At 38.5% G+C, this 22,782-nt stretch overlaps 1 protein-coding gene across 6 annotated transcripts in view; it reads right to left on the bottom strand.

Annotated features, from left to right (window-relative positions):
* Window positions 1-22,782, bottom strand: part of PRP39-2 (Tetratricopeptide repeat (TPR)-like superfamily protein) — a 101,265-nt gene that overhangs the window by 13,659 nt on the left and 64,824 nt on the right. For all 6 annotated transcript variants that reach the window (XR_016083608.1, XM_010249128.3, XM_010249126.3 and 3 more), the window contains 6 exons: window positions 22,010-22,382; window positions 21,779-21,922; window positions 7,435-7,587; window positions 7,223-7,339; window positions 5,880-5,960; window positions 382-531 (listed from right to left, as the gene is read on the bottom strand). Coding sequence is in view for 5 of the 6 variants with exons in the window: in XM_010249128.3 (XP_010247430.1) it covers window positions 382-531; window positions 5,880-5,960; window positions 7,223-7,339; window positions 7,435-7,587; window positions 21,779-21,922; window positions 22,010-22,382 (1,018 nt within the window). In the remaining variant the exon portion in view is untranslated. The remainder of the gene's footprint in view (window positions 1-381; window positions 532-5,879; window positions 5,961-7,222; window positions 7,340-7,434; window positions 7,588-21,778; window positions 21,923-22,009; window positions 22,383-22,782) is intronic.

Here is a 22,782-nt window from a genome sequence, read left to right as displayed (position 1 = left end):
TGGATCTACTACATATAATAAATTTGAATTTCACTAAATAATAAAACTTTCGTACAATATATAGTATGCTCAAGGCCAAGATAACCATGATAAAGAAGTAACTTACTACAATTAGTAATTTTTTACAGAAAAACTAACATTAAAAAATCTTTTACAGCAATTTCTCACCAATCTTCTTCATTTTTGTCTTGTGCCAATTTCCAATTAATTGGTTCATGAATGCAAATACTGTTTGTTTAGCATCGTGTATCATAAAGCCCGCTAAGATTTGCACACATGGAACACAAAAATGGCATTACACATGCAAGAAACATATTATCCTTTCATTCTTTCCTTAAAAATGATAGAATATATAGTAGATCAGTCAAAGGGAAAAGCAACCTCTAAATATAAGCTTGATATATCCTCACGATCTTGAGTGTTTAAACCTTTGGATACATCTGACCGTGGAGAGATTGCATTGGCTACAATTGCATCTAACACATTCACCTGCCTTGGCCCTCCATGCATCATCTCAAAGTTTATTAATTCCTGCACAAGTAACAGGGTGTAAACAATTTGGCAGATCCACTGAATTTGCAAAAGCAATGACACTTCCAATATGATGCTCTTACATATAAGTATATAAAATATGTATTCAAGGATTAAGGTCATTACCCAATGCTGGTTCTGGCTATCTGGGTCTTGGGAGGGGTGAACTGGGTAAGGACCTAACCTCCAAGGCTTCAACATAATTTAGGATTCGATTACCCGGATGCACAAGTTATTGTTCTCTCTCTCTCTCTCTCTCAAAAGAATAAAATAAAATAATAGTGATTTATCAAAAAAGAAACTCCAACATATTTTGCACCAAGTGGCTACACTCGGACTCATTTCCATGTTCTCATGCTTGAGCCTGAGATTTACTATCACATCTAACGATAATAAATAGGGGCCAAGGCTTAGATGATCATCAAACAGAACAGAATGGATAAACAGGATTCGTGTCGATGATCCCTTATTGTTGGGACAAGGCTTAGATGATGATGATCTAACAATGGCCCCTATTTATTAAAATCTATGCACATATCATCAAGACTGGTGATCAAGTAATGAAACCTAATGATTGTAAAAAACTCTATGAGAACTCCTTCAACATTTTGCATTGTTTAATTACATGCCCAATTTATATAAATTGAGGAATCACGGATCTAGGCATTACTACCATTTCTTATGGTTGTTTGGTTGGGAGAGGTATCAAAAAGGCCTAAATCTATTTCAAGGAATCAAGTATGAAATGGGGGACAGGATGAAAGTGAGATTTTGGAAGGACAATGGTGTGACAAAAGACTTCTAATGGAGCTCTTCCTTGTATTTTAAATTCCATAGATGCCACAGGGACAGTTGTATGAAATTAATGGTAGTAGGGTAGTTTGGGCATCAAGAATCAGAAGAAATCTCCACTCTCCAGATTCAAAGATGTGCTCTGATCCAAGAACTTAGGGATACCTGCCTATGGAAAGGAACAAGTCTTGAATTTTCACAGTGAGGTCCTTGTTCACGCAATTGTGATGCTTGCCAAAAGAACCTTTTCCACCAAAGCATGGGATCCACCATCACAGTCGAAAGTCTCCCAAGTGTGGACAGTAGCGATGGTCAAATGTCTTACAAGATACGAGCAGCTGAGAAGAGGTAGGGAGATTCCTTAAACCAGCTATGTCCTTTGCACACATGAGACGGAGACAACAGACCATCTTTTTATATACTGCCTTTACCAATGACAATATCGGCTTATTTTTGTCAATTGTTCAATATCAATTGGTACTTTAGTAATACAGTGACAATGGTGTTGTCTGAGTTGTCAAATGTAAACCTATGATCATAGTTGTCAAGGTGGTGATGCCTAGCAACAATGCACTTTTTATCTCGCCTCACCCATATGCCAAGCAGTTTCCATACACACACACATACACACACACACACACACTAGTAAACTTTTTCTATGATACATGAGCTGTCTCATTTAACATAACACAAAAAATGGATCTATTTTTATGTAAAATTTAAAACTTTCACTCCATTTTCATTATTAATAAAAACAATTTTTTTTTTTATATAATGTGATGAATGTATAACATCAACGATGTCTCTTTATATAAACTTTTTCTACTTTTCATAGCTTTTAGTATTTCTGTCTATTTTTAATTTTTTATCATTTAATTATGATATCATGGTTTAACCTAGATTATTGAATTCTTGAACCATTCCATGAATGGAAAACATTTTCCTTTTCAAGACAATTTTACTTTTTGCATTCCATTTCCACCATCAATTAAAGAAATTCTTATTTATCACACTCATTTTCTTTAATATGATGGCTATATAATATTAGAGATGTGGTAAATTTTCTACTAATATTTTTTGTATTTCTATATTTTTAAATTTTATTATTCAATTATAACATCATGGGTTGACCCATTTGTCTGGTACAATTGGCCCATTTGGTTTTAAATCTTGTATTTCATAATATCATTAATAAAAGTATTTCTTGTTTATCACACTTGTCTTTTTTATTATGAATTAATATATAATGTTAAAGATGTGTCTACATTTTTCTATTTTATGTATTGTCTATATTTTTTATTATTTTCTATTTTTAGAAAAAAATATTATTTTACTATAACATCATGGGTTAATCCATTGATCTAAATGTTTAAACCATTGGCCCACCACTTGGGGAGGAAAATGGTATCATTTATGGATTAGTTTTAAACATTGCATTCTATCTCTATCATTAACAATAATACTTTTTGTTTATCATATCTATTTTTGTTTAATATGACAAATATATAATATTAAAGATGCGACTAAAAAATTCTAATTTTTTATTTATGTATTTTTATTTATTTTTAAATTTTATTATTTAATAATGGTATCTTGGGACTCTAGATCTCCTACCCACAACAACTCTACCCACATGTACCCACAAAACACTACCCCCCTCCCCATGCATAATAACATGTAAGAGGATGAGGTGTTCCCCATTTGTGGCTGTGATGTTATGTGGGTAGGTGTGGGTAGAGTTGTCGTGGGTAGGAAATCCAGACTTGTATCTTGGACTCACTTGTTTGACCCAAATGGTATAACTACTTATCTAACACCTAGAAAAACCGATTTCATTTTTAGTTGATTTTAAAATATAGTATTTTATTTATATCAATAACCTCCCTTAACATTTATCTGAATACTAAAACTAATACAGCTAAATATTTTCAAAACCCAATTTTACCCCTTCAGCTATTTGTGTCAATTTCATTAAACAAAGACCTGCCATCAAAGAAATTCGCTTTTTTGCAAGTAGTAAATACCTGTTCAAATTAAGATTATGTTGGACCACTACAAAATTTGATATTAAAATGAGTACATAGTAATATCCAACCTGAGGTTGTCACCATTTAAGTAACCGGACTCTCCAACATCTAGTCGCCGCTGCTAGATCACAAGGGCAAACCAGGGCCGCTACAAACGAATACTCAACCAGACTCCAACAGCATTCAAGCTAATGGGAACTCCTCATCTTTAACTCAGCTTTAGTTTTTGGTTTTTATAGGCCATTAACACCCAAATCTTCCTCTCTGTCTCACTTACCACTAACCACTGATGATTTTTCCTCATCTTATCCAACTTCCAAATTGAATTGTTAAAGCTTTCCAACTATAGCTTTAATGGTTATTAATGGTTTTTAGATTAAAGAGGTGGGAGGAGATTTATCCCTTTTCTTCTCATAATAATGAAAGGCCATCGATTTCTAAGGTTTCTACTTCCTTACCCATAATTGTTGAGAAGTTACACAGGTAGAGATTGATCGAGGAGCTCTGAAATGGGTTTTAGTTGCTCATAGACCTTGATAAGGGATTCATCACGTTCGATAGTTTGAAGAGAAACTCTTACCTTTTGGGGCTGTAAGGATCGATAGATGACAAGATGCAGATCATGTTGAGGGAAGAAGATGTGGACGGCGATGGGGTTCTTAATCAGATGGAGTTCTCTATCTTCATTTTCAGATTAAGATTCGATTTGATGGAATCATCTAAGATGTTGCTAGAAGACTCGAACAAGATCTGATGGATGTATATGCCTTTCAGTTCTCTTATTTGCCCCCTCTTTACATTGCTCTATTTTTCTTTTCTTCATTTGTTCTTTTGATTGGTGCAAGAATTGAGAAGAGTAGAAAATAAAATACAACAAAAGAATACAAAAAAGCATTTGTTTATATTTTTTTATTGATGTATCAACATTCTTTATACCATTTCTCTCTCTCTCTCTCTTCAATTTTATTCCATTCTCTTCTGGCCTACTTATTCCTGTTCATGTGGGACTGAGGGAACCCCGATTTGTTATGACTTTAGCTCCAAGTTATATTAGTCAAATGGGTGAAGTAGAGGAAGTGAATTTATAAGAGGACACAATGAGTTTTGTAAAAGATCTGAAGGTGAGAAGGTGAAGTGGTGAACCGATGAAAGGATGTTTGTTCCTTTGGCTCAGTTTGGAAGGAGTACAAATACAAATATGTAGAGTGCAAAACCTTGTGTTTTATATTATTTTGCATGCATTTGTATTGTACATATTTGTATTCGTTCTTGGCTCAGGTTGGAAGGAGTACAAATGCAAATATGTGGAGTGCAAAATCTTGTATTTTGTATGTATTTATACTGTACATATTTCTATTTATACCCTTTCTAAACTGAGCCTTTTTTACAAGTTTTGCAAAAAATGACTCATCATCAACCATTAAAGCTTTAATATAGCTTGTGATTGGGGTGTGTCTAGCTTCAACATTGTAGTGTGTCATTCTTGCAAGTCCACAGCAATTTTAGAATCACCTTCAATAATCAACCTCTCAATCCCCAATTCTTTAGCTTTCTCCACCCCATACACAGCTGCCAACAGTTCTGATCTCATCACATCTCCATGCTGAATAGGACCTGAAAACATGGCTAGAATATTTCCATTTTCCTCCCTGATTACCCCACCAATACCTGAAGGTCCATGATTGCCCATGCAGCTGCCATCAAAATTTAATTTCTTCCATCCAGCACATTGATAACTATGGCTATGATGCTCAAATATGGTACGGACACGGACGTGGATAATATAAACAGGACAGATATCCCATGTAATATGCTTATATTCATGCTTTAATATCTAGTTTTGAAGCTAAATGTCATTTCTCAAGACTTATGTCTTGTCAAATTTAATTGTTTAGCTTCTACAGAATTTTATGGTATAATTTGTTAAATCATACATAAAAACAGCATTGGGAATAGTGGATCCCCTCAATTTTTTTGAAGAATCTGTGGAATTCAAGTTTTTTTCATTTCCTTTCCTAGTCAGTCCTCTAGACTCGAGAAATAATAACGTGGCTGTTACATACAAGAACCTGGTGCCTCAAAAGGTGATCCTTTTATACCTCTTCTACACAGAAAAGTTGAGATTCAGGTAGTGCAAGAGTAATAAATTGTGAATTGAAAAAGAAGTGCAACTTTCTTTTGTTGATGATTAAAGGGAAACAAATTCAACAAAGGGGCTTTGGAGTTAATCATGTTGGAAATAGGTAAATGAGATGCACTTTTTGATGTTTCATTGCCACCAAAATTTTAGAAGGATATATATGGACCTACCTTTGGGTAATCAATTGAGTAAATTGAAGATTGTTTGGACTGGATATAGAAAGTTCTCAACTACCCTAACCCAGGCATTGGCTTTTGTAGAGTTTGTTCATCTAGTGCATGCCAGATTAAAGCTTCTATTAGATGTAAATAAATTTCCCGGTGAGGCATCAAACATGAAGTTATAAAGAAAAAAGAATAGAGAAAAAAAAGGAAGCAATATGCAAATACCTCTAAAAGTAATCTGCAATATGGCAAATGATGAATACCCTCAATTAAGACTTCTCTAGTAGCATCTATGCTACCGGTGATCTATTAAGAAATTCAGGAAAAAAAAAATCAGTAGCAACTTCCCGTTAATAGAGGAACATCAAATAGAGAAATCCACCTCATAATGAAAAAAGAAGAATATGTTGGTCAATGAAATAACAAACAAAGACTCAAATAAGAATATTATACTAAAAAATCTCATAAAATTAATCTTGAATTGCTTTTATGGAACTAAACATTCAGACAGTGTTGTATCAGTAATTCTGCAGATAAACATAGAACTATATACTACAGCCAAATAAGTTCACATCAACCGATAAAAATCACATACAAGCATATTAATTATCACAAATGCAGAACCAAAAAGATCATTTAAAAATCTGTAAAGAAATTCCATATTTTTAGGTTGTATGTTAAAGAACTTGGAGTACCACTTACCCTCACACCTGGCCTAATATGCATACTTAAACCAACACTCTCATTCCTAAGCCATAACTAAGTATTAGTGCTAAACATTAATTCTTTATTCTGGATTTGCAGATTTTTATAATTGCCTACCCATTTCAATGGTCCTGCCAAACACGTAAATTTGAAGGTCTCACTCTTACATGTATGTGAAAACCCACACATGGCCTTTCACAATTCAACCTAATCATAAAGGACATGGATTGAAGTAGTAAGAAATGAACAGAACAGAATGGTGGAACAGGATTCATGTTGCTGACCTCATATAGTAGGACAAGGCTGAGATGATGGTGATGATGATGAATTCAAAACAGAAAGGTAAAACCCAAATAAAGCCAAGCAAGCTTTCTCAAGAGAAAGCATGCCAATAAAAAAAATTGTGCTGAACAGAATGCTGAAACAGGATTCATGTAGCCAGCCTCATATAGTTAGGACTTGGGACAAGAACAGAATGGTGAACAGATGATGATGATGATAAATGTGCAGAACAACTAAACCAAGCAAGCTTTCTCAAGAGAAAGCATGCCAATAAAAAAATGTGCAAAACAAAGGATCCTGCTTTACATTTTAAAAACATGCTTTAATTATTTCCAAGTAGAATGTTCTTACCATCATCAGGTATGAATGTCCATGTAATAAGCACAGGAGAAACATGATCATAAACAAAAGTTCACAAAACACAGGTGTAACACATGAAACAGATGTCCAAGTCCAATTCCAAACACATCCAGATTGGTGTGAAACTATATTGTATACATAAACTAATAACTAAAACCCCAAATAAGACTTAAGCAGTAAATGAGTTAAAAATTCTTATCTACCATATAATTGGACCCTACCATGTACTTAAACCGTGAAAAATGAACATAAAGAATTGAAAGAAAATGTGAATTCTGTTTCTCTTTGGCCATCTGAAGTGCTTTTTCATATACATTAGAAGCTGCTCCAAAATTTCCCTGACAAAAAATGGACAAACATTTTTTTGGTAAGTGCATAAAAGTACTTCCCCACAAGGCACCAACTAGGTAAGATGAATAGGCAACCTACACACCAGACGTTTTTCCATATTGGCTTCTTTTGCAACACTTTCAATGAAGTCAGAGTCCAATTCTGGATCACATCGAGGAAATGCAGAACGGGCACCAACTACGTCTCCTATTTGCTCCCTAAACCTAGCGCAGAAAAGATGAATTGCTGGCACTCTCTGCTTGCAAAGGAATGTACACATAAAGTTATTAACTTGAGTACTAATGGATTAGGTCATATGAAACAATAATAAATAGTAACAATGCTAACAAGAACAACAACAAATCATGTGTGGAATGTCCCTGATTGCTCAAAAAGTTTTGAGCTACAACAAAAAATATGTTTAATTCTGTTAAATTATAGTGTTTGTGCAGGATCAATTTAGTCTTTTTCCTCTTTTATTTAAGTTATAAGGGTGGCAGTTCTTGATACTGAGACTCTTAGCCCTATTCTTTTCTAAATCCTTTTTTTTTTGATGAATCTATTCTTTTCTAAATCTTCTTCTCTTTGTTTCTCCTTTCTCAACTTAATCTCTGTCTCCTAGGTTTCTACTAGGTTTTTGCTTGTTTAAATTATAAATTACAGGTTAAATCACATGGTATCAGAGCAAGGTTGATCAATCTGCTCGACTTGCTCTGTGAAGGATACTTCAACCAGGTTCAGCTGAAGGTTTCCACTCATATACAGTGAAGGGAGGGGAAAATAAAAAAGGACCGATTGCCCAGGGGTATAGGAGGCTTCCATGCTTCAATTGCATTGGTCATTTGGTTGTTGATGGTATTCTAGACTCCCTCTATTTGGCAGTTCAAAGAGGGACTGTGTACATGGTACATGTAGGTTGATTCTGGTCTGTGCATGGTGAAATGAAGCAACATGGGGTTGATTCTAGTCTGTGAATGGTGGGATGAAGCAACACTGTTTTCGTTTTCCAATTAATGTGGTGAGATCGGTCAGTTTTTAGAAGGGTTTCTTGGTGTTTTTATCTCTGTTTAGAGGTGTTATGGCTAGGCTGTTGGTGTTCCCAGGAGAGTTTCAGAATCAGCTGAGTGCTTTTTGGTCTTGGAAGGTGTTAACCCGTGGGTGTGAATTGCTGAAATAGTTTACCGGTGATCTAAAGTGGGTAATGGGCTGAAAATCAAGTTTTGGACTTATTAACAGCTGAACAGAGGAGAAGAGAGGTAGGAGAAGAGAAGAGGAAGAGAGGAGAGAAGAGAGAAGAGAGGAGAGAAGAGAAGAGAGAGATTTGGAGTCTGCTACAGTGCTGGCGGCACCAGCTTATATTAATATATATAGGGCGACCATAATGAGAAGGGAAAGGACCCTTATGCCCCTACTTAAGTTACAGCATAAAAAACAAAAGAAAAACTGCTTTAATTTGTCCAAACGGACCCTAACTCAGCAGAATACCAACACTTCCCCTCAAGTTGGGACATGGATGTCAATCATGCCCAACTTGTCACACAAATTATTATGCCGCACGTGTTGAAGGCCCTTGGTGAAGATGTCTGCAAGTTGTTCCTCTAAACTAACATAAGGAGTGCACACTACTCCGCTCACAAGTTTTTCTCTAATAAAATGCTTGTCCACTTCAATATGTTTTGTTCTATCATGGAGGATTGGGTTAGCAGCAATGTTGATAGCAACCTTGTTGTCACAATAGAGTGACATAGGTTTGTTAACTGCAAAACCCAACTCTCTTAACAAATTTTTTATCCACACCATTTCAGCAACTCCATGAGACATGGCTCTGTATTCTGCCTCAGCACTGTATCTAGCCACCACACTTTGCTTCTTACTTCTCCAGGTGACTAGGTTTTCTCCCACAAAGGAACAATACCCACTGGTAGATTTTCTATCATCGATTGCCCCTGCCTAATCAGCATTTGTATACACTTCCACTTTCAAATGCCCATGTTTCTGGAAAAGCAAACCAACTCCTGGGAACTTCTTGAGGTATCTAAGGATTCTTTCTGTAGCTTCAAAGTGAATTGTCTTAGGATTATGCATGAACTGACTAAAAACACCCACTGCATAGGCAATATTAGGTCTGGTCATAGACAAATATAAGAGTCTCTTTACAAGTCTCTGGAACTTCTTTACATCTTTCAAACACTCCCCCTGATTGTCTCCTAGCTGATGGTTGGTTCAATGGGTGAATCAATTGGTTTCACTCCCAACTTGCCTTTAATAGATCTAGTACATATGTTCTTTGGGAAATAAAGATGCTCCTTTTTGAGCGAGCAACTTCAATTCCAAGAAAATAACGTAAGGGGCCTAGATCTTTCACCTCAAATTGAGTGGATAGGATTTTTTTCAGCTTCTGTATTTCAATCTTCCAGTCTCCTGTGATTACTATGTCATCAACATTGACAATTAAAACTACAATTTTCCCTTCACCTTTTTTCACAAATAAAGTATGATCTGACTGGCATTGTTTGAATCCCATCTGTTGCACTGCTAAATGAAACCTATTAAACCAAGCCCGAGGTGATTGCTTCAACCCATATAAAGATTTTTTTTAACTTGCACACCTTCTGCTCACTACCTTTGGCACCGAAACCTGGAGGTTGAGTCATGTAAACCTCTTCCTCTAGGTCACCATTCAAGAATGCATTCTTGATATCCAACTGATGAAGTTCCCAATCAAGGTTAGTTGCCAGTAAGAGGAGGATTCTGATTGAATTCATCTTGGCTACTGGAGCAAAGGTTTCTGCATAGTCTACTCCATACACTTGTGTAAACCCTTTGGCCACCAATCTAGCTTTGTATCTTTCTATTGAACCATCAGCTCTATGCTTTATTGTGAATACCCACTTGCAACCCACTGGTTCCTTCCCTTCAGGAAGATCCACTAACTCCCAGGTGCCACTTTTGTGTAAGGCATTAATTTCTTCCTTCATTGCATCTGTCCATTTAGGTTTGGATAAAGATTTTGCCACATTCTTAGGAATAGAGACACTATCAATAGAGGAAATGAATGCATGGTATGAAGGTGAAATATGATCATAGGACACAAAGTGAGAGATAGGATGATTAGTAGTACAAGACCTAACACCCTTTCTCTTAGCAATAGGAACATCAAGATCATTAACAACAGGAGGATCAATGTTAAGAGATTTAGGCATATCATTGGGAACAAGTGTACCTGGCTGATGAGGAGGATCTACCTCTGGAGAGTCCAATGATATTGGTTGCATAGTTTCAAGTTCCATGGCTCTTGAACTCTATTGGCTATTATGGCGGCGAAGAAAGACCCGAAATGGAGAAGGGTCGGGAAGAGGAGGTAGTTGAACCTGAGTGTGTTTCTCCTCAACCCTACTCTCCCCCTGAGGAGAAACCGAGAAGAAGGATTGACTCTCAAAGAATGATACATCCATGGAGACATAGTACTTGTGTGAAGCAGGATCATAGCAACGGTAACCCTTTTGAGATAACGGATAACCAAGAAAAACATAAGGAGTGGCACGGGGATCGAGTTTACTGCGAGTAGGAGACAAGTCATGAACGAAGAAACAACACCCAAAGACACGCATTGGAATGGGGGACAACGGAGCTGTAGGAAACAAGAGTTGATGCGAGGCCTTATACTCTAGTAACCGAGATGGCATATGGTTGATGATATATGTAGCACACATAACAACATCCATCCAAAAATGATTCAGAACATTCATATTAAGTAATAAACCACGAGCTACCTCAAGTAGATGATGATTTTTCCTTTCAGCAACACCGTTTTGTTGAGGTGTCCTGGCACAAGAACTTCAATGAAGAGATTCACACGAAGCAAAGAACTCCGTGAGATCACTATGGAAGTACTCTTTTGCATTGTTTGACTGGAAAATGTGAATTTCAATTTGAAATTGAGTGAAAACCATTCGTTGAAAGTTTTTCACAATCTTTGGCACTTCATCTCTAGATCGCATAGGATACACCCAAGTATATCTAGAATAGTCATCGATCAAAGTAATGAAATATTTATATCCAATCTCAGTAGGTAGAGAAATAGGGCCCCAAACATTAGAATAGACAATAAGAAAAGGAAATTCAGATCTTTTATTTCTTAAAGGAAAGGAATTTCTACAATGTTTTCTCAATTGGCATGTATGACACTGCAATTTACTAACTAACAAAGACTTAAACAACTCAGGAAACATAAGTTTTAAAGACTCAAATGAAAGGTGACCAAGACAATTATGCCACAAATGGGCATGACTCTCACTAGAACTTAAATACTCTCTAGCCACAAAACCAACTTTATTCTCCAACACGTAGAGGCCATCCACCATGCTTCCTCTACCAATCGTCTTCTCCGAGGTCAAATCCTGAAATACACACGAAGAAGGAAAGAAGGTCACTGAACAATTCAAGGAATGAGTAATACTGGTAATGGAAAGTAAATTGATAGGCAATTTAGGAACATGCAACACATTAGAGAGGGTAAGACCAAAAAAAAGGAAGGGAGATGGTTTCTTGATCGGCTATGGTGGAATAAGACCCATCAGCCAGTCTCACCTTATCTCTCCCAGAGAGGAGGTTATATGCCTGAAATAAATCTGACTTACCACTCATGTGGTTTGAGGCTCCATAGTCAATTATCTAAGGGGAATCAGATGTATGAGATGACACATAGAAGGCAGTGGCAGTGTTACCTGATGTAGACGCAAAGGAGGTAGAAGGAGTAGGGCCAGAATCCATCTGGCGAAGTGTCCTACCATATAATTCCAAGTGGTCACGAAAGGAGTTGATGATCTCTTCCTTGGGGTCAGAACCAGAGTGTCGCTCTTGGGGTACCATGGGACTAGTCTCTTGAGATGCCACATTTGCTGAGTTATATTTCTTTTGACTCTGCTGGATTGGCTTCTTACTCGGATCAGACTTCTTACTTAATTCCTGAGCCCATTGCGGCTTGCCATGAAGATCCCAACATGTGTCTCTAGTGTGCTTGGACTTTTGACAGTGAGTGCACCAAAGTTTCTCTTTGTCATCCACTCTCCTCTATGAATCTCCCTTTTTAAAAGAACCTCCAACATTTGAACTTGTACCCCCTCGGACAGCTAGTGCAATCGGTTCCCCTTCTGTACAATTCATCACACTTCTTCTGCTCTCTTCAGACTGAACTAGGGCATAAACTTCTTGGACTGAAGGTAGGTTCTTACTTCCTAAGATTTGTACCCTCATGGATTCATATGTAGGATTCAGCTCCAAAAGAAAGGCAAATACCCGTTGCTGGGAAACAAGTGATTTGTAGGCCTTTGCATCCTCATCGCACTTCCAATTCACATTTTGATAATGATCCAGTTCCTTCCAAATTGATGTCAAGTTTGAATAGTACACCGAGAGACTCCTCTCCCCTTGCTTGCAAGTGGGGGATTCTACTTGTAATTGATATATCTCTGCAATAGTGTCTCTGTTCTGAATAGGTAGATTTTACTTGTTCCCATATTTCACAAGCTGTTTCAGCCAACATAAATGTCTTCCTTACTTGTGGCAGCATGGAAACCAAGAGCCATGACATCACCATGCTATTTTCTTGGTCCCATCTGTCATGTTCAGCACTACCAATCTTTGGTTCCTTGGTTTTACCATTAATATACCCAATTTTACCTCTAGCAGTAATATAAAGTTTAATTCCCCTAGACCATTCAAGATAGTTTAGTCCATCAAAGGGGATTACAGCCATGGGAAAACTCATATCCATCCCCCCACTCATTCCATTTTGACCTCCTGAAATTCCTAAAGGTGCAGAATTCTTAGAGAACATGATTCAAATACCTTTCAGACCTTACACACACCTTATGAACCCTCCTATCACCAAACAAACAGTCCTAGAAACACCAAGGATGAAGCCCACATGCACACACTGCAATCTAGACACAATCTGACCACAAACCAGCCTAGATCGTCCAAAAAAGGCAAGATTTTAGGGTGATCTCAGAGCTGATCTGACCTAGCAGTCACACTCCACCAACTTCCAGACACCCCAAACACATCAACTGCTAAGAGGGGTCATAAACCAGTATGGTTACACCACAAGGGTTAAAAGATCAGGTCATCCACAACCTACAGATCTGAATTCTCAGACATGGGATCACACGATCCATAAAAAAAGAGGTTCGAACCTCACAGCTTCTCAGAAAACATTCAGCAGTCTGGAGTCATATAGTTTCTTCTTGGTACACGACCAAGGAAAAGGAAAAAAACACAAAAAAATCTGTACCAGTCGTAGGTCTGCACTTTTTTGATCTCAATTGAAGAAGACAGCAGGTTGAAGCTTGTTCGATCTGCTCACAGGCCTAGCAGAACCGCTCTGATACCATATTAACAGCCGAACAGAGGTAGGAGAAGAGGAGAGAAGAGAGAAGAGAGGAGAGAAGAGAAGAGAAGAGAGAAGATAGAGATTTGGAGTCTGCTATAGTGTTGCTACAGTGCTGGCGGCGCCAGCTTATATTAATATATATAGGGCGACCATAATTAGAAGGAAAAGGACCCTTATGCCCCTACTTAAGTTACAGCATAAAAAACAAAAGAAAAAACTGGCCCTAACTCAGCAGAATACAAACATAATATATAAAGCTAACATTCCAACAGGACTGACCTTTGGTGGGCCTAGATACCTTGGCCAACACTTTTCCTCGCCTGTTCAACCTTTCTCTTTCCAAAGGTGCCACTGTTGCTTTCTGTATCCAATCCTTGCCCTCTGGAATTAACTGGAATCTAAATCTCAGAAGACCTTTAAGAAACTTTGAGATTAATGAGACGGTAAACCTTTCAAGTTCTCTAAGTGAAGTTTACATTTCCTCAGCAAACCCAGACCAACGCATTTGGAAACTTTAACCCGATGGCAAATTCTCAACTAAGTCCTTCAGAGCGTTGGTTATGGGAATCTCCAACTCTAATTTTCCCCACAAGAGGGTCTGGTGCTCCAATATTCCACCTAGAGTCTCTTTCTTTGTTTGGGAGGCCTGCCTCTACAAAATCAACACTTGTGACTTGGTTCAGAAGAAGAACAAAGGCAGATTTTTTATCTCCCCCCATGCTTGCCCTTTTTGTCTGAAAGAAGGTGAATTCACCTCTTTCTTCATTGCCCAGAAACAAAAATCTGCTTCTACTTCCTTAATTTTGTAGGGTACAACTTGTTCTTTCCTAGAAGTTTAATCGATTTCATCTGGCAATGGAGGGGCAATGATCTTGGAAACAGGGGGGAAATTTATTGGTGCACAATTTTTTTACCATAAAAATGAGAATTTTATTCAATTAAGAGAATTAGATACAGAATTACAGCAATTAGAAAACAGACATTGCAACTTTTATCTTTATGGCTTCCACTAGATCTTCTTTTGACCTATACTTCTAGTTGAAAATTCTTACATTCCTTTCCTCCCATATTGTCTGCACCACCACTGCCCTTACCAATTTCCACATAACCTTTCCTCTTTTTGTTGGCTGCCTAAGAAAGTTTGGATCAAAGAAGGGTTCTACATCTTGGGGAGCACTCCACCCACAACCAAAAAGAGAGCAAAAAGATTCCCAAACAAAAAGCACAAAAGGGCAATGGATCATTAAATGGGGCAGGGATTCACCATCTACAGAGCAAAGAATGCACATATGAGGGGAGAGGCATTTATTTGGCCTCCTTGTTTGAAGCATGTCACAGGTGTTCACCTTCCCAAGAAACACCTCCCAACATAGAGCTTGAACTTTTGGTGGAATGGGCTTGCTCCATACCTTTTGTACTGGAAAATTCTCATTCCCAATAGGAGTTTGTACAAGGGTATTGAAGAAAGAAGCACAGGTAAAGGTGCCATCGGAAGAAGCAGATCATACTCTAGTGTCCTCCAAAGATTGAACCAAGTAGCTGACTTAAGAGTATCAAGCAAACAAATAAGGAACTCACATTCATTATCCCTCAAACCCCTTTTGAAATCAATGAAAAGGGAGCACAAAGGAGTATCACCCAGCCAGAGATCTTCCCATAAAAGCACCCTAGCACCACAACCCACATCAAGTCTGATGAGATTAAAAAAGATAGGATATACGGTATACCTCTTGAATTACTTTCCACGGAGAGCCCGAGGAAGATGTGGGGGCTATCTTTGCATCCTAGCCATTGTTCATTAGCCTGTGAATGCTTTCTATCACCTTATGACATAGCCTGTTACTTTCCAATGGAAACCTCCAAAGCCACTTTCCTAACAAAAAAGTATTCTTGTGGACTAAGTTCCCCAATCCTAAACCCTCCTTTTCCTTTGTTTTATTGACTTGTTCCCACTTTACTAGATGATCCCTCTTTTCCTCCCCAAGTTCCTAGAGAAAATCCCTCGTATGTTTTTCTAATTGTCCTGCCGCTCTAGTTGGAATTCTAAAGGTTGATAGGAAATAGACAGGTAAGTTTTCTAGAGTTGCTGTAATTAGGGTAATTCTCCCACCTATGGATATATAATTCCTCTTCCAAAGTGCCAACTTCCTTGTAAACCTCTCCACCACTAGCTTCCAAAAGACTTCTGATCTTGGATTCCCTCCCAAAGGTAACCCTAAGTACTATAAATGGTCATTGTTTGACCACACACCCCACAAGCTCAGCTAGCTCTCTCAAACTTCCATCTTCCAAATTAATCCTTGCTATACAACTTTTTCCCTAAACCTTCATGCAAATTCCTTATACTCTCTTGATTGCCTCCATCGCAGAATAAAATGATGTCATCTTCAAATTGCAAATGAGTGACTATCACCTCAAGTCTTCCTATCCTCCATCCTCTAAAAAGGTTTCTCTAATCAGCCTCCATAATCATCCTACTTAGGAGATCCTCTGGTGAAAAGGAAGGAGGGGGGGGGGGGGGGGGGGGGGGGGGAAAGGGGATCCCCTTGTCTCAATCCTATTTTCGCTAGAAAGTAATCTTTATCCACACCATTAATCATGATCGAGTATTGCACTGAACTAATGTCATAGGGGTAGTTCTACAGCGGAAGAAACCCGTGCGGCGTCCAGGCCAAGGTAGGCTAGGACAAGCCTTATGTGTGCTTGGAGGCTAGGAGTTGCCCGATGAGATGGCTCCACCAAGGTCAGTAGCACTGGATCATGACCTCAAGTCGCATGGCCGGGGCACTCGGCTGGCTCTGGCCGGTCCATGGGAGGAGCCGCTTACGTGCTAAAGGGGGAAGACCATGATGTGAGGCTACTGGGCGCCGATGTGATGGGTCTCCTGTATGCCGATGATGTGGGCACCTGTGTGCCATGATGAAAGGCAACCGCTGGGCCAGAACACACCCGTGCGCTATGGGCAACGGGGTAGCTCACTCAGCTTGGGCAAGGGGCTGGCGTGGTGAAGGGTCATGCTTGAGCCAGACCCGAATGCCAAGCCTCCCTTGAGTGTCGGCAGTGCAGTGCCGATCCATGAACTATCCCCATGAGCATGTGTGCGCCCATGAGGAACCCTGGTAGCCATGCTAGCCATTAACCAGGGCCACCCCGCAAGGGATGATGGTCTAGGAGTGCCAAGGTTAGGCACCCAAGGAGGTCGACCACCCCTCCTCAAAGAGTACGTTAAGCTTTTGGTGGTCTGCCTGAAGATAACATCACTTTTCCCAAAAATCTTACAGGCAAAAATGATGATGGTGTCCCTTAACATAAGCCCGCCAAGCATAGGCAAGGCTAAGCCTGTGTCAGACCGTGACACTAAGGCATCCTTTCATCCACATCTCCACTGCTCCCTTAACCTGATTCTCCCCATAATTTCCAAAAGAAAAGACCAGTCCACAAGGTCATAAGCCTTCTCTAAATCTAACTTGCACACCAAGTCCCTCCCTCTCCTCTTCTTTGCTACACATTCATTTGCTACCCATACCTGGTTGGTGATTTGTCTTCCTTCAACAAAGGCACCTTGATGTTGTGAGATGACCAAAGGTGATACCTTTTTTAGTCTCCCAGCTAAGACTTTTGTTGTAAACTTGTAGAGGCTTCCCACTAGGCTTATTGGTTTGAAATCCTTTGGAATTTTTGCTTCCTTATTCTTGGGAATTAGGGCAATGAAAGTTGAGTTTATACCTTGAGAAATCTCCCCTTCAACATAGAAATCATTGAACACTTCCAACAAATCTCTTTTGATGAGATCCCAACACTCCTGGTAAAAAGCTAAAGAGAAACCATCCGCTCTAGGGGCTTTAGACCTTTCCATTGAGAAAACCACCTCTCTGACTTCTATAGAAAACTCCACCTCTAAGGCTGCAGCCATAAGCTTCAGGCACTCTATTTTTTTTTTTTTGGTTTTTGAAGAGTCAATAAAAAATTCAGACAAGGTTCCAAATACATCAAGTACATACTTCTAGTACATGCTCAAAATATTAAACTGAAAAGGCTTCTACATTACAAGGCTGTAAGTCAAGGGAATTCCAGAAATTTTCCAATAAATCAGCTTTGGAGACTTGATCAAAATCTGGGAGACCAAGAACCCACTCTGATATCAGATTGGACAGTGTAGCTACCATGTATTTTATATTGTTTGACCTGTTCTCGAAAACTCTTCTGTTTCTCTCCCTCCAAATAGACCAACATACTGCAAAAGGAACACAACTCCACACATCCCAAATAGAAAAGAGAAGAAACTCCATATGAAGCTTGCTATGCTGCATGAGAAGAAGAAATGGAAGACTGTTTCTTCCTCCTGATTGCACAAATAGCACCAACTAGCCAGATGAAATCCCCTAGAGGTGAGGATACTATCATGTGCTACCAACCAGGCAAAAGCTTCTACCCTAGGGGGTATTGGATTCCCCCATACTCCTTTTATCTGATCTAGACCCCTTTCTTCTTTAATTAATGCTTTGTAGAATGACTTGACTGTGAATCTGCCTTCCTTGCATTCTTTCCACCAGAGACCATCTTCTATATCTCTAGAAATGCTGTTTCCTTCTACCTTTTCCAGCAGTAGTATACACTCTTCCACTTCTTGGTCTAATAGAGGCCTTCTGAACTTCGGATTCAAAATCAATTGCTCCCCTCTCCACTCATAACATTGGGCTATCGAGACTTGTTGTTCTGTTAACTTGTATAGTCTTGGACACACCACACTAGCTTTAGGCACTCTATTCCATTGAACAGCTAGTAGGAAATGTCTCCTCTCCCCTTGACTCTAGTAGACATTCTTAAAGTGATCCACAAAAACTCTGATAATCTCCTGCTCCCTAGTTATCTCAAGGCCATCCACTTCTAGCCTAGCAATTTGATTCTATCTTCTTCTCCCATTGGCTAGCGAGTGAAAAAACTTTGTATTGCCACCCCCCTCTAACAGCCACTTGCATCTAGATTTCTTCCTCCAAGAAATCTGTTCCTTCCTAAGGACTTTTTCTAACTCACATTTTAACTTTCATCTTTCCTCTCTTTCCTTACTGTTCATAGTTCTAAGAGCTTCTTTCTTATCTAGCTCCTCAATCCTTGAAATAATTTCTTCTTTGATTTCCTCCACTTTACCAAAAGTATCCTTGTTCCACGCCTTTATTTTCTCCTTTAAACCCTTAAGCTTCCTCAAGAAGTTAACCCCTTTCTTCAAGCCTCTACCCCCTACCTCTTGCCACCAACGTTTAACCTTTTCTACAAAGGTAGGGTCTTCCAGCCACATGTTTCCAAACCTAAATGGTGTTATGGTGTGTTTGGTAAGAAAGAAACAATCGCCTTTTTGAAAACAAAACCAGCTCATTTGAAGATTTACTCTCCCACATTACTTTCTTGGGCAATCTATGGGCCTCTTTTTCTACAGAGCTCAAAGGCTTATCTCTGAATGATTTGCAAAGAAGTTTGGGGGAAATTCTATTCTCCTCACCAGGATCTTCTAGCAGGTCAATTGTTGTTCCTATAAAGTTGATACCAGAGCTGGCTCTAAATTTTGATGGCAGTGCTTTGGGAAACCCTGGATTGGCAAAGTTTTTAGAGGAAGGGAGGAATGCATTAAGTGGGCAATTAGTGGCCCAATCAGGGTTGCTGATTCATCAAAAGCAGAAATCCTAGCTGCACTCACCGGTCTTTGAATTGCTAAAGAAAAGGGCTGGTTTGTTCTAACTCTAAAAGGAGACTCTGCAAACACAATAAGATGGTTAGGGGAGGAGGAGGCAGGCCCTTGGAGACTAGCACATTACCTGTCCAAGGCCAGAGACATTTTGAACACCTTAATTGTAAATTTAATCTGGACTCCCAGAGAACTAAATACTACAGCTGATGGTTTAGCTAAATCAGGTACTTTTAGGGAAAATCTGTACAGTGAAAGAAATCTGCCTTCGTAATTTCTTTTTGCTGGTTTTGTTGTAGTATGTACATCTCCTCATGTACCTTTCCTTTTATTAATACAATCTATTCTGGGCACAATTGTAAGAAAGGGGTGCTGTCTAGGGAAGAGATAAGTCCTTTTATCTCTCATTGTCTTTATATGTACATTTGTTCATTATACCATTCCATTTTCCTAATCTTAATGAAGGTTTATAGTCATTGATCAAATAAAAGGCTACTCACAATTGTATGGAGTAGACTATACAAAAACTTTCTCTCCTGTTGCCAAAATTGGACCAATCCAGGTTCTGATATCTTTAGCAGCAATGTATGACTAGCCTTTATTTCAGCTTGACGTCAAGAATAACTTCTTACACGGTAATCTTCTTAAGGAGGTTTATATGGAGCAACCATCAAGGATTGTTGCATAAGGGGAGGATGGTAAAGTGTGTAGACTCAAGAAGGCAATCTATGGGTTGAAACTGTCTCCCCGTGCTTGGTTTGGCAAATTCAGTGAACAAGTAAAAGACTTTGGTATGAAACAGTATCAAGTTGACCACTCAGTATTCAACTATGAGACTGAAGTTGGGAAAATTTTGTTGGTGGTATATGTAGATGATATTGTTATAACTTGTAGTGATAGTATGGGGATTGATGGATTGAAGGCATCTCTACATGATAGAGGGAATCTTGAGGTAGAAGGTTACATAGATGTTGATTGGGTTGGCTCAATATTTGACAAAAGATCCACTATAGGGTATAATACCTTTCTTGGAAGGAATCTGGTGACATGAAAGAGTAAGAAACAGACTATAGTAGCAAGGAGCAGTGTTGAAGCTGAATACAGAGCCATGGCACACATTGCATGTGAATTACTGTGGTTGAAGAATCTCTTACAGGAGATGGGGTCCTCAGTTGACAGCCCCACGATGTTATACTATGACAACGCAGTCCACATCTCATTTAATCTAGTTTTCCATGAGAGAACAAAGCACATAGAGGTTGATTCACACTTTGTAAGAGAAAAGGAGTTTAGTGGAATCAAGGAAGAGTGGGTTACATATGTAACAAACTGGGGTTATATGACATATTACATATCACTAGCTTGAGGGGGAGTTTTAGAGTCAGTAGTCATGAGGGAATTTTAGTCTTTATGTTTTGTTATTAATAGTTGCTTTGTCTCTTTTATCTTAGTTTATATATCTCAAACTTAATTAGGGACATAAAAGTCTTGTACCTTAAAAGTTCAAAACATATAAATAAAAAGGTGGTTGGCTGGAGAGTGATTTTTTTCTCTCCAGCCGTTTCTCTCTATTCTCTTCTCCTTCTCTTTCTCTTGTTGTCTATTCTTTCTCTCTTATTTCTGACCTAGAACTGAACCAGTGCTAACTAAACCATTAACAGAGGAGAACCAACCCAAACATCCTCCCAGAACCTTATTGAGTCTCCAGAATAAATGTCATACCTAATAAAGTTGAGAAACTGATGGAGAAAACCATGAATAGCCTTCCACAGTGATGCAAGAGTCGCCCGATAAGATACACCTGCATCCCAACCATTGACCAACCTATCATGAATACTAGCCACAACCTTATGCCACAATTTCTCTGTCTCTAACGACCATCTCTATAACCATTTCCCTAGTAGGGCCATATTCTTCTTATATCAGTAATTTCACATCATTTGAATCAAATCCTTAAATAAATACATTGACAATTAGACTCTTTGTATCCACTTTTTCATCCCCTCCACAATGCATCCTGTTAACAAATACAGATGTAACCAAGGATGCTGAAACAAGCAATTAAGGTCAACCTGCCCCAGGTCCTTCAAGTAGATCTCCAAGGTTCAGGGTGATAATTCAACATCAAGAATTTTTTATAGTATTAATGATGATTTTGATTAGTCTAATATGCTGGATAGCATCAAAGATTGGAGAAAATTAGAACAAATCAGTTCTAAAGTCATTTTTTTCAAAACAACCATCAGCCAAAAATTTAAGATGCAAAGGTTCCATGAGTCAAACAGAACAAAATGAATCACAGAATCCAAGAAATATGAAAGAAAAGTAAATAGGAAATTGAAAAATATAAATCATGGATATTCTGATCAATACCTTTAGAAAAACTTGTGTTGCTCGAACAAGTGCAAAGTTTGCCATCTCTCTTCCCCCTTTAGTTTCCATAAGTTCCACATACCGCATCCAGAATTCAGGGTAATTAGCACAGGGAATTAAGCATCTCTCATAAAGTTTTACAGTCTGTCATTAACAAAAGAGTCATTTTAGATACTAACAAGCAACAACCAGAGGTCCAACCAAATACAACATTGAGGAATCAATCTATACCCAGTCAAAATCTCCTTGCATCTCCACAAAGTCGAGATAGTGATGCCAATTTTCCAACTGATTGGCATCAAGTGGCTTTACATGAAAATAAGGCCTCCGGATTTGACTTTCAAAGCAATGGATCTTTGCATCCAATTTTCTTGCTTTCTGATAGAACCATTCTCCAGCCAATAAATATTTCTGCAGTCCTTTAAAATTATGCAAGCCAATTGCTGGTTTGAAGATGTCTTTGATGGCACCCAAGATTTCCTTCTCTTGATAAGATGCAGCTTCTCTAGTTTCACAATTAAGTACAACCTCCGATTGTTCTTTTTTGGCACTCTTATTCTGACATTCTATCTCATCTTTCCAAATGGCAGCCAATTTCTTAAAACTGAGAGTTTGTGAGAGAGGCATCTAATAAGTAATATTGTACAAAAAGTGGAATTTATGAGGATAACAACATTAGTAGAACAAAATAAGATTTTATTTATAGTAAGAGAGAGAGAGAGAGAGGGAGGGAGAGAGAGAGAGAGAGGGAGGGAGAGAGAGAGAGAGGGAGAGAGAGAGAAAGAGAGAGAATTGACAACAATGATAAAGAACAATAAATGAGCACCTGGACTGAGTACTTTAACGTTTAAAAGAGAAAAATAAGTATGTGATGCTGGTTAAATAACACGTTCCAAACACATCCATAACTTTTCCTGCTCCCACAATTAGTAATCCACTTAATGAATTACAAATGTTTAGTGAAGTTGCAGGATTACAATCCTAGTTAAAGGTTCAAATCTGTC

This window comes from Nelumbo nucifera, chromosome 3 (genome assembly GCF_055504915.1).
Source record: "Nelumbo nucifera cultivar China Antique chromosome 3, China Antique-T2T, whole genome shotgun sequence".
Taxonomy (NCBI): Eukaryota; Viridiplantae; Streptophyta; class Magnoliopsida; order Proteales; family Nelumbonaceae; genus Nelumbo; species Nelumbo nucifera.
Note: the sequence above shows the minus strand (reverse complement) of the source record. Positions and strands in the feature narration are given on the sequence as shown.